The 12,682-nt window shown below is 40.4% G+C and overlaps 1 protein-coding gene across 2 annotated transcripts in view; it reads right to left on the reverse strand.

Moving 5' to 3' along the window:
• znf326 (zinc finger protein 326) overlaps window positions 1-11,670 on the reverse strand; it is a 45,962-nt gene extending 34,292 nt beyond the window's left edge. Inside the window, exons 1-2 of one of the 2 annotated variants that reach the window (XM_063064676.1) lie at window positions 11,502-11,670; window positions 1,657-1,722 (exon numbers count right to left, since the gene is read on the reverse strand). In XM_063064676.1, coding sequence (XP_062920746.1) covers window positions 1,657-1,722; window positions 11,502-11,607 — 172 coding nt within the window. In that variant the 5' untranslated portion in view covers window positions 11,608-11,670. The remainder of the gene's footprint in view (window positions 1-1,656; window positions 1,723-11,501) is intronic. The other variant, XM_063064675.1, reaches the window with a different exon arrangement.
• Window positions 11,671-12,682: the final 1,012 nt, after the last annotated feature.

Below are 12,682 nucleotides of genomic sequence, written 5' to 3' on the forward strand. Positions count from 1 at the left end.
CTCCTTTCTCAGGCTGAGAATATACACCGACACATTTGCAACTGCTAATTGCTTACATCACTCATGTAGCAATACACAGTTCCTAACCTCTATGCCCTACAAATTAAGACATGTACTTTTTCCTTGGTGGATTCATTTAAGTGTCATACAACTGAAATATGTAAGAAATGACATTTTGCCTTCCTTGGCAGGTATTAATTCCCCTAAAGACTCTGCTCCAACTACTTGGTTTATCAAAATTTCACCCACTCAACCATCATTTAACAGATTTAACAGTAAATTATTGCTTACACTTTTCATAACAGGAATTTATCTTGCTACTAAAGAGCGAGTTAGGGATTTAGAAATATCACTTGCCCAATTCAAAAAGATAGCAATGAAGGCAGAGGTACAGTAGTAAAAAAACACAAGAGATTCTACAAATGCTGGAAATACAGAGCAATAAACAAAATGCTGGAGGAACTCAGTAAGTCAGGCTGAGTACTGTATTGCAGTTAGCAGTGAGAAAATATTAATTCAATGCTACAGGACAACTTTCAAAGTTTCAGATTGTAACAAGATTGGATAATTAAGAATCCCAAGAATATTTTAAGATATTACTTTCAGCAGTCTTCTGCCAAGAGATGTGCTCAAATTGATATTTGGTTATGATGTACTTTATTGTGTCAACTTCATTAGCAGATTTTCCACTCTCAAATTCTAGGTGATATTCTATCAGCAATTCAAACTAAATGAGTCTGTAATTAGATTAGAGAGCAGATGCTAGTAGCTTGAGCTCTATTTTTTTAAAATAGAAACAATAAAGTGCAAATTATTTGGCAAGCTACCAATGACAAGCATCTCAAATCACAAGTGCAAAATTATATTATTTTATAAACAAAAAGGCTGATTCAGAAATTAGACGTCAATTACTAATCATAAGAAAAGTCTTTTTTTTAAAAACAAGAACCCTAAAAGTTCAAAAGTACGATGATATGTAAGTAGAGGAGGGACGATCAGGAATTTTGGCCAACAAAATTCTTTCAGGACTGAACAGGATGAATGCGTACGAGATGGAACAGCAAAGTAGAGTAGTGGTTAGCACAATGTTTGACAGTACCAGTGGCCCAGGTTCAATTCTTGCTGCTGCTATGTTCTCTCCGTGGGTTTCTTCCGGTCTCCAGTCCAAAAACATACTGGTTGGTAGGTTAATTGGACACTAAATTATCCTGTGAGTAGGCTAGGATTAAACCAGAGGATCGCTGGGTGGTGTTGTTCAAAGGGCTGGAAAGGTCTATTCCACGCTGCTTGCATCTCAATAAAGAAAACAAGCCCCATTCCTCCTCGCCACCGACACGCTCTAACCCCAAGACAGTCCATATTCTTCAGCCTCCAGAGTGACTCAGACGCCCTGAAATTGGGCTTTCAACTAACCCGACAGCCATTGGTGTACAAGAACGGCAGATCACTTAAAATGACTGCCATCATACTTAACAGGTAACGTTATAATGTAACAGACTAATTTTTTAAATTTCAAACATCCAATCAATTTTACTTATTAAATAAATATCAAGGCAGCTGTGGCAACACAGGTGTTCTTGTCGGTAAAGATAATGCACAAATCAAGATAATTTCCAGTGCTACTCCTATTGATGCCACTTAGCCATCAGATCCCACCTGATTTCCAGTTATCCCGGCTGTTCCAATTGCTGCTGGTGCCACTGTTGAACCATTCTGATCCACCTGCCATCAAAGAAAATACAAATAATTGTATTGCCAAATTTAAGGTATGATGATTTCTCTATTTATAGAAAGGAAGAGATCCTGGTTTACGCTTCTCTAAGCAAAGCACTGTGAACTAAAAAGGCTACACAACATGCAATACAGACTGTTTCTACAGTACTGTGCAAAAGTCTTAGGCAAATATATGTAAAACAAGGGTGCCAATGACTTTTGTACTGGACTGTATTTGTTAACATGGAACAGATAGTGAACTTGTAAATCGGGTGAGAACAAAGGAAGTTGGGAATAGTGAAGGTGGAGCACCTTGGGAGTGGTGTGGTATAGGTGGCAGAGAAGACATGCCGGGGCAGGAGATGACGTGGGTGCAGACACACCCAGCCCTGAGACAATAAGTTCTTCCTGCTCCCTTCACTCTCCCTTCCACCTTTTCCCCAACTGTGATTCCACTCTCAGTCCAGAATAGAGACCCATATCAGAATCAGGTTTATCATCACGTCATGAAATGTGTTTTCTTTTGCAGTAGTACAGTGCAATACATAAAATTACTACAGTACTATATGTGACAACCCATGCATTCTTTGTAATACTTAAAATCTGCAAGTGATGAATTGCTATAAATTCAATTGAAATGCTCAAAAAGGTATCGGCTGGCATTGTAGATGAGATCACCTGCCTTGTTTCATCATGTTCCAATGTAGCTCCTGACCTATCCTGCGTTTGAAGTGTACAAACGCAAGTTAGTTGTTTGAGGAGGGAAAATAGACAAGGCAACCAAAGTTCTCTCTGAATTACCATATTAGAATGCTCTGTCCAATTCCAACTCTCTCCAGTGTTCTCAGCTCAAAAAGGACAAGCAGCACAATAAAGCTTGCATTTTCATGCCTTAAAAAAAACCCTTTATTTACCCATGAAATTTAGAGCTGGTTATTTATCCATTGAAACGTTACTTCTGATAGCTTATTCATGATGTGTACCCATTACCCAAATCCCTGACAAGTGACTGATTTTTACTGTAAATTCTGGTGTATGAGCCAAGAATATTGCCCTAAATTTTAGTCCTAAAATTAGGGGGTCAGCTTATACAGAGGGTGCCAACTTTGGAAAAACGAATACACAGAAGACAGGTTGTATTTATTGGCTGTTTTTGAGTGAAGTACAAAATAAAATACTAATGGTTATGAAATCTACACAAAAGGAAAGATCTACAAAACACATTCTGTTTCTCAATTTACTTGTACACACTGCTGTCGTCAAACATTCAGAGCTTGAAACTCTCACACTCTTCATTATCTGACTCTCCGGGAATCTAGTGGCTGGAGCACAGACGTCAAACCACTGGGGATGACTGCAATGTCCGTATTTTCAGCTTTCAGTGCTGCTTTTGTCTCATCTGATAAGTGCGCTTTGAACATGTCCCAGAGAAGTAGCGACATTTCCTTGCTGAAACCTTCGGGACGTCGATGCCACACCTCTTTAACCCACTTCAAGCAACCCTCTTCGTCCATCCAGCCGCGTTCTTGAAAGTAAACAACACTCCGTGGGAATTTTTCTTTCTTTGGGAATGTTTTCCTCTTAAAAATCACCATCGGTGGTAGTTTGGTCCCATCAGCCATACATGTCAACACGACAGTAAAATGTTGCTTCTTGTGTCCAGTTGTTTTGACAAGGACAGTTTTCTCCCCCTTCTTATTGACAGTGTGGTTGCCAGCAAAACCAAAGAACATTGGTGTCTCGTCCATGTTACCAATCAGTGAGAGCGGGTAAGAATGTGCCTCTCGATGCTTGATCACAAACTATTGGAAGGCCATAATCTTATTCTCAAGGTCGCTCGGCAACTTCTGAGCAATCTTTATTTGTCTCAACACAAGATCACGTCTATTCATAAATCGGGTACACCAACTTCACGTAGCTTTGAAATTTTCGCTGACCTCACTGTATTTTTCGGCCCATTTCAACGCTTGAACTTGAATCATTTCTCTGGTAACAATGTATCCAGACGATTGCTGGTGATTCACCCACTCAAACTTTTCCTTCCAGTTCTGGCCACTGGCATGTTTTCCCGTGGTTTCAACATTTCGTCTTTGGCATTTCCCTCAGCGTGTCCTCTGCCTTTCTCCACCTCTCACTTGTTTCTCGTTTACACTAAACTTCTTAGCAGCTGCAGAATTATTTGTTCCTTTAGTAAAATCAACAACCTTCAGCTTGAAGCCAGCATCATATCGCATTTGTTTTAATCTTTTGTACATGGTGGTCGCAAGCTCAATACTGAGTACACGTACTGATCCCGCCACCCCATGTTATGTTTTAACAAGATTACGATGGGTGCTAAATGGTTTCATAGGGTTTACATTTCAGAGGATTCTTTACCATTGGGAACCTAATCCAAAACTTCCCTCCCTGATTTATTTATTAAGAATTTGCTTATAATGCTCTACAATGTGTAGGCCTATTTTCTTAGCAGGTACTGGTTCACAAAATTTCCAGGTTCCAGAACTGGCAAAGCTGAGTACCGACATGTGAGCTCTTGTGATCTTTTCTGGTTAAATCAAAAACCTCTACAAAAGGGGTCAGCTTATACAAAGGTAACATGAAAAAGTCACTTTTTTAACCTTGAAAATGGGGGGGGGGGGGGTTCGGCTTATACACTGGAATTTACCGTAATCCCCCAATGACAACTTCTGAAATCAAGCTGAATTTCTGTTTGTGGTTTTGTTACACTTCATCACTATAACTGCACCCTACTCAAAACAAATTTTCCACACCCTAGCTTCAGCTACTTAAAGGAAGTGTTTGGGAAAGTTATTTAAAATACTCAATAAGCAACACCTTATTGTGCTTCTTTCCAATACATTGTTGTTCAACAATAAGATTGAAACTACAAGATGTCAGCCAAGAAATTTAACAGACCAGAATCTATTGATGGTTTGTGGACTACCGTACTATCATTCTGTGCATTTATACAAATCAACAATTTAAAAAGTTAATTTGCCTACTTAAATACTAAAACAATGATATACAGATATACAGTCACAATGAAAGCAAGAACGTCAAGAAAGCTTAAACACTGACAATATGGAGAATCTAGCAAGTTTGAGTAGAATGCCAAGTAATAGAGAGCAGCAGCACTTCCAATCACATTCTCCACTGCAACAAGCATAGAAAAGTACAGTATAGCATCTGAACAGATGTTTCCAATAACGAAGCAGACTCTTCTGCCAGCTTGTGAGCCATAGCCCTCCATATTGAGACCATCAGAAATGTTTCTATCACAGGCAGCATTTTCTAGTGTAGATGAAATATGTCTTGAAGAACTTTTAATTTTCTCTCACCTTAAAAGTATGTTATCCAGCTTTTAAGCATTTGTACCCTGGGAAGACCCTGACCATCTACTGTATCTATACCTCTCACAATCTGTTTTATATAAACTTCTCAGTTCTACCCTCAGCCTCCAATGCTCGACAGCAAACAACTGGTATGCCCAGCTTTTCGTTGCTCACACACTTCAATCCTCTTCTGTTCTTCTTTTGTATTATTTATTTATTTTTGTGACTATGCCGTGCACAGTACTGTTGCCACAAAACAAATTTAACATTTGCTGATAATAATCAATCTGATTCTGATGTACCTCTTCCAAGGCCACATCATCCTTTCTGTAAGGGGCAACCAGGACTCTACACAATACACCAAATGTGCTCTAACCAGTTACAGAGCTGCAACACTATTTCCTTGCTTGAATACCCAATGCCTTCACCAATGAAGACAAGTCAAACACCTTGTTTAACACATCTACTTTCAGGAAGCTATGTATTTGGACCCCAAGATCCAAAATGAAGTTCTTTGCAGAACATACTGTATTTTCTACATTTGTTATATCAAAGCCACCTATGTAGTTTTCCAACATAATCTAGCAATTACTGGGCAATCCCCTAGGGTCAAGAATAATTTACTTCCTCCCTCATTCTATTGTGTTGTGAGATGGCCAAAGAGTCAATACTTCTGATAAACTATCAACTTCAACTGCTCTTCCAGAAATGAAACTAAAAAAAATTCTAAAAATGCTGGAAACTCAGAACAAAAAGAGAAAATTCAGCAGGTCAAGCAGCATCTAGGAAAAGAAAAATAGTATTTATATTTCAGGGTGAATCCTTTCATCAGAACTAGAAGAGAAAGTTCCCAATAGGGTGTACTGGGCAGAAAGAGATTTTTTAAAATCAGTTTTGTTTTTAGTATTTTTTCCAGTTGTGATGAAGAATCTTCAGCCTCAAATAGTAATTCCGTTTGTCTTTCCACAGATGTCAATTGACAGCTAAGTATTGTTAACATTTTTTAATCATTTCAGATATCCAGCATCCATCGCTCTTTAAGCAGTTAGAATGGAATTATGCAATGACACACCATCCCTTAACACTAAAAACGCAAACACGAGGAAATCTGCAGATGCTGGAATTTCAAGCAATACACATAAAAGTTGCTGGTGAACGCAGCAGGCCAGGCAGCATCTACAGGAAGACGTACAGTCGAAGTTTCGGGCCAAGACCCTTCGTCAGCCCTGAAACGTCGACTGTACCTCTTCCTATAGATGCTGCCTGGCCTGCTGCATTCACCAGCAACTTTTATGTGTGTTGCTATCCCTTAACACTAGGCTGTTTTGAAAATGAACCTGTGGCTGGTCTGTTTAGGATCTTGACTTCGTCATGTAACAGACACAGAGTGACAAAGAACTTGAAGGGAGTCCGTACTCATCAACTTAAAATTGATCACAAAACCGAATAATATAGAAGTTAGACATGCTTGCATGTTGACAATGAAAAATCAAAGCATTCATTTTTGAAGAAAATTCACCACCTACAACGAACACTAGATGGAGCTCAAGTGGTAAGAAAGTTATCAATTTAAAGTACACTCAGACCCTGCTTAATGTTGAGGATGCGTTCCTTGGAGGCGGACTGCCATGTAAATCAGCAATGTGCGTGGTCATTATAACATTACATAAATGGACATGTGTATCTGATTTTGAAAAATTCAAACCTGAGATAAATGATATTATTTTCTGTACAGACAGTAATTTGTGAAGTAACGAACAGACAAATAGGCCTAACCTGTACATCAGTGGAACAGAGCAGCAACACACTGCAGTAGCAGCAGAGGGAAGTAGGTGGTGGTTGCATCTCAGAGGAGGGACCAGGCTGATAAGCAGTTCTCGGTAGCAGGAAATCATAATGAGAACACCCCTCTTTGCCTTGTTGCTTCGCCCCTAGTCAGGGTCATTATCGATGAACGGGTCCATGATTTGTGCGATTGTAGTGATGCTAGTGCTGAGGAATTTTGTGCTGAGATTTCTTGCTAGTGTTTCCTCTTCCCCATCCGTGTCCTCAGATTCACCCAGGATACATTGCTCTGCCAGTTCTCGAAGCTCTTCGTTACTAAGGCTTTCACCATGAGAATGCAGTAACTCTTCAACATTGCCATCATTAGCATCCTCTAATCCCACTTCATTGGCCAGTTCAACGACATTTTGAATGATTGGTTATACCTGAAACCCTAGGATTTTCACACTCGTTCTAATGTTTTTCCGAGCCTTCTTAGATGTACTACCCTCACTGGAAGTTGCAGACCGTTTTCCAGACATTACGGGAAAAAAATAGAATAAATTGGCGAGACAGCAAGAGTGTTTACACATGCGGGGGAGGCAGAGCACGAACTAATACCTGATTGGCTGTGAGCCCCTCACAGTCAATGTAAAGCGCTCTCATTGGCTGGTTAAATATTCACTGTAATGGTAGCCACTCTTGAGAAGGCTTAAGTGTTGTTTCGAATGAATTTTTGTCACAGTTAAAATTTCAATGAAAAATTGAATAACTGCGTTGTAACGAATCAGTGCCATGCAGGGTAGTATTATGTGGGGTCTTAGTATATTGCGGTGTTCACTACCAAAACCAAAGGCAACCACAGGACTGTTACTGATATACTTTAAAAACATAAGTTTAAAGTTGTTACCAGTACCCTTTTAGGTTATAGCTTTCTGGGGAAAATGATCAGGTGAGAATCATTAACTGACATGAATTCTTACTAAGTAGCCCTGGAATTCAAGGCCCAAGTGAGTTTTTACTGGGGTTCTAAGCCATAAGTTACTCTTTAGTAAACTGTCCCTTAAAATCTACAGCACAGCTGTTTCACTTGAATATCAAAACAGATATTAATCATGAAGACATTCCAAGCTTTTATACTTTATATAATTCTTAAAAAGTTATTGATGACTACTTCTGTTGTCTCTGGCTCAGAAAATTGCTCGATTTGAATGCTCAGGAAACTTGAACACCTGGACCAGGTGAAGGGTCTTGAACCAATACGTCAACTGTCCATTTCTCTCCATAGATGCCGCCTGATTGCCAAGTTCCTCCAGCACTTTGTGTATCATTCCAGACTTCAGCATTCGCAGTCTCCCATGTCTCTATGGTGAGATCATTGTTACCAAGCACCGGGAAGTTTTTCAAATTAACACTAGGGATTAAAAAAGGCTCAATTTTTAGCTCTTCGTGGAAAGTTTTGAAGTCAGTGCCAATTGGTGATATTTTGCCGCTCAATGTTTTAATGGCAATTTCTTCCCGTCTGCCAGATTTCTTGAATAGTCCATGACCCCATAAACACGACCTCACTATTCTTCTTTTTATTGTAAAATACAGTGACTTTTTTGACTTGCATTGTACTGCTACCACATAACAAATTTTAAGACCTATGCCAAGAATAAACTTGATTCTGATGACTTTATAGGTTGTCATACTCTCCCAATCAAATTACCAAAGACAAACTCAGCCCACAATATCAACCCTACTCCTCTCCATAAATGTTGCCTGACCTGCTGAGTTCTTCCAACATTTTTTTGTGTTACTCTGATGTTCCAGCATCTGCAGAATCTCATGTTCAAATTGAAAAAAGGATCCAAGCTCTCCTAAGGAGCCAAGCTGGAAAAAATGTGACTTTCAGACAAAGTAGTAGCAATTACTAACTGCTTGATCAAAGAAGGAAAAATATCTCTACCAAGAGGGAAGGAGCAAGACAAGATTTTGGGAGTTCAAAATTAGCAGATTTTGCTGATAAGAAGCACAAGAACCCAGGATTAAGGTAAAGCAAGATAAAATCATGATGGGGCTGTCCTTTTGCATGCAAAAGTTACCTTCTTCCAGTTATTTGGGCTTTGCTGTAGGTACAATAGCAATACATTATTAACCTAAGAAACATTAAACCAAATTTAACAATATTGCATCATCAAATGTAAACTTAAGCATAGCTTTGAAAAGAGATCCCCAGTTTAAATTACCAATTATATTAAATTATGAAACATTTTAATTGCAAAGGTTTTTATTTCTGAAATTGTAAGCAACTAGAAATAGAGCCCTACAGCACAGAAACAGGCCCTTCAGCCCATGTTTAACTGTTATTCTATTCCCATTGACCCACATCCAGACAATAACCCTCCATACCTTCCTATTCGTATACATATTCAAACTTCTCAACACTTATGCTGGCAGCTCGTTTTACACTGTCACCACCCTGAATGAAGATGTTCCCCCTCAAGTTCCCCTTACAAATTTCACCTTTCACTTTTAACTTATGATCTCTAGTTCTAGTCTCAACTAACTTCATTCTACAAAGCATGTTTCCCCTCAATACTGTATACCTCTATCATGTCTCCTCTCATTCTCATAAACTCCTGAAAGTAAAGTCCTAACTTATTCAACATATCCCTGTAACTCAGGTCAAGTCCTTGCAACATCCTTGTAAATTCTCTCTGCAATCTTATAGAGATCTTTCCTGTAGGTAGGTGAGCAAAACTGCACAGAATATTTTAAATCTGGCCCCATCAACATATTATACAACATCCCAACTCCTAAACCCGCTGCTCTGATTTATGAAGGCCAATGTGCCAAAAGCCCTCTTTATGACCCTGTGATGCCACATTCAAGGAATGATGGATCTAAATTTCAAGGTCCATCTGTTCTATCACACTCCTCAGTGCTCGACCGTTCACTGTGTTTGTCCTCCCGAAGTGCAATACCTCACGCTTGGCTGCATTAAACATAGACATTTACAACACATAACAGGCCCTTCAGCCCATAATGTTGTGCTGACCATGTAACCTATTTTAGAGACAGCCTAGAATTTCCCTAGCACATTGCCCTCTATCTTTCTAAGCTCCATGTATCTAAGAGGCTCTTAAAAGACTCTACTGTATCCACTTCCACCACCACCGGCAGTGCATTCCACACACCCACAACCGTGTGAAAAAACTCACATCTGACATCTCAGTACCTATTTCCTTAAAACTATGCCCCTTTCCCTAGCTGGTTCATATTATGCTGCAAGCTTTGACAGCCTTCCTTGCTGTCCACTACACCCCCAATCTTGGTGTCATCTGAAAATTTGCTAATCCAGTTTACCATATTATCTTCTAAATCATTAACAAAGATTTCAAACAACAGACCCAACAGTAATATCTACAGCACATCAATAGTCACAGGCAACCACCCAGTACTACTTTCTGGCTTCTCCTGCTAAACCTATGTTGAATCTAATTTACTTTTCATCCTGAATGCCAAGTGACTGAACCTTCTGGATCAGCCTCCCATGTGGGATGTAAACAATGATGACTGCCTTTCCTTCATCAACTTTCCTAGTATCATCCAGGGGAAAAACTCTTATGAGATTAGTTAGATATGACCTACCACACACAAAGCCACATTGTACAAATACATCCTTTCCCAAACACTGAATCTAAACTCAACTGTAATAAAAGCAAACAAAACCAGCACCATGAGCTGCTTCAATGCTGACTGGAGGATGCACTCTCTCATTATAGCCACCTATTTCCTCAAACTACTCTAGATTCCTCCTACATTCCAAAGGTATGTGCATTACAAAGTTAATTAGCTATTCAGACATTCCAAGTGTAGGTGGGTGGTAGAAGAATCAAAGTAGAACGTGAGAGACTGGGCTACAACTCGCATAGTCTTGATAGGCTAAACAGTCTCACTGTGTTGTGAGAAACTGAGGGCTAACAATTCATATTTCCAAAACGAAAGGTATGTTTGACCATTCAGAGGCAGGTTAATAGCTAAATTGTGGCAAAGGATGATACTGGGAACACAGTTCTATACCTTTACGCCCCACTTAAATTCAACAACTTTTTAAGTATTTTATCCATATTTTGCCCGATACTTCCCCTTAACAAGAACTGCGTAACAAAGCAAGCAACAAAGGACAGAGAGAGAAAGAAAAAAGCAATCACCTGAGGCCGGTGGTTCCACTGCGCGCATTTAATGTAATTGGAGCAGCTGCAGACTGAATTCTTCATGGGAGATTTATTTCCCTTTAGATACATGCAAGCAGGCACCGAATAAGAAAACAAGCCGCTGCCGGAGGGGATGGCGAGCGCTGAGATAGAATCATTTTGTTAAGATAGAGGCAGGAGGAAGGAAGCGCCGCAGAGGATTTTCACCCCGTAACCGATCGCCTGGACAGGGAGAGAGAGGCCGACGGCCATTTTAAAGCAGGAGCGCGGCCTCCGCCCGACCAAATGGAGAAGGTAGATCGTCCATCGCAACTGCTTGGCCCACTCACATCCACATGGAGCGGGGTGAGGGCTAAGGTGGAGGCCAGTCGCCCGCAGTGGAGAAGGCGGCCCCGGGTTCCCGCGGTACCATGCGGCCTGGTGTCAGAAAAGAAAATGGAGGAAGTTGACGAGACGGCCACCGTGCCTCGTCTCCCCGTGCCTACTTTACCTCGCAGCCCGTCTGAATCCGTGGAGCTCCAGCCCCGGTTCGAGCCTCTCATGCCGTCGTTGTCGCTGATACCCCAGTTGCGGTTGCTGCCTCTTAGGCCGTCCATGGCTGCCTGTCGTCGTCGCTGCTGCTCGATGACTGGCGCCTCCCTCCGTGGTCCGGCACGCTAATCGTTCCGTCACACGGCGAGGGGCAGGCTTTCCGAGGCTGGCCGCCACCTCCCCGGAGCCTCGAGATCTCATCAAAACACCTCATTAATTTGTTTGTTTGTGTGTATGTGCGCAAGCTTCTGCTGTTTTGCATTCGGAGGCTGAGTCCGGTGGGGAAGTTCTTTTAATATGTCATCCCAGTCAGCTACATGAGTGGCAATGGTACCACTGAACAAAACAACACACAAAAATGCTGTACAAATATGCGTTAACACTACTGAATATATTGACCAAATGATATTAAGAATGTAGGGAGATTTGCTTTTGTTTTTTGTGTACGATTAAAGTTTTTTTTCAAAAAATATACGCTGCCCAATTGGTTCCACTCCCCGTGCCCTGAAAGCTATTTTTTGTCTGAATGTTTTGAAATTGAATATTCAGTCTGTATTTACTACCCTATTTTATTCAAAATAAAACACTTTAAAATAATTCATTTACTTTGTTGTAGCTACGATTAGCCAGTAAAATCTAATATTTTTTTCGGCTGGTGACAAAGGGATGAAAGTTAAGATTGCACCACCTTGTATATTTCAACAGCACATTGTATTTTATTTGAGTTGGGGTAAAAGTCGTCTTAAACCATCAACTAATACAAGTTTCCAAAATAAACTAATTTTCACTGAGGTAACAACCACTAATTTTTGATCCAAATGTTTCTCTGGCTAGAATGTACTCTAATACTCCAAGCTGGACCAGAAAGACATCCCATGCACCATCAATCGACGTGCCATGCTACACACAGACATCCCACCCTGCAAAAACTCATTTCAGGGAGGTAGCACGATCAAGTTACAGGAGACTCCTGGAACTTCCGGGAGAGGTGGGATGTCTGCAATAGAGTAGCTCCTTAGCAACTAGCCAGCTAGTTTAAATAACATTAGCTATGCTAATGAACGAATGACACCTGTTAAACTCACCTCAACATGTCTTTTACAGTCTTAACCCACCATGGGCAATAGAAAAGTCACTGTT

Source organism: Mobula hypostoma, chromosome 12 (assembly GCF_963921235.1).
Source record: "Mobula hypostoma chromosome 12, sMobHyp1.1, whole genome shotgun sequence".
Classification (NCBI taxonomy): Eukaryota; Metazoa; Chordata; class Chondrichthyes; order Myliobatiformes; family Myliobatidae; genus Mobula; species Mobula hypostoma.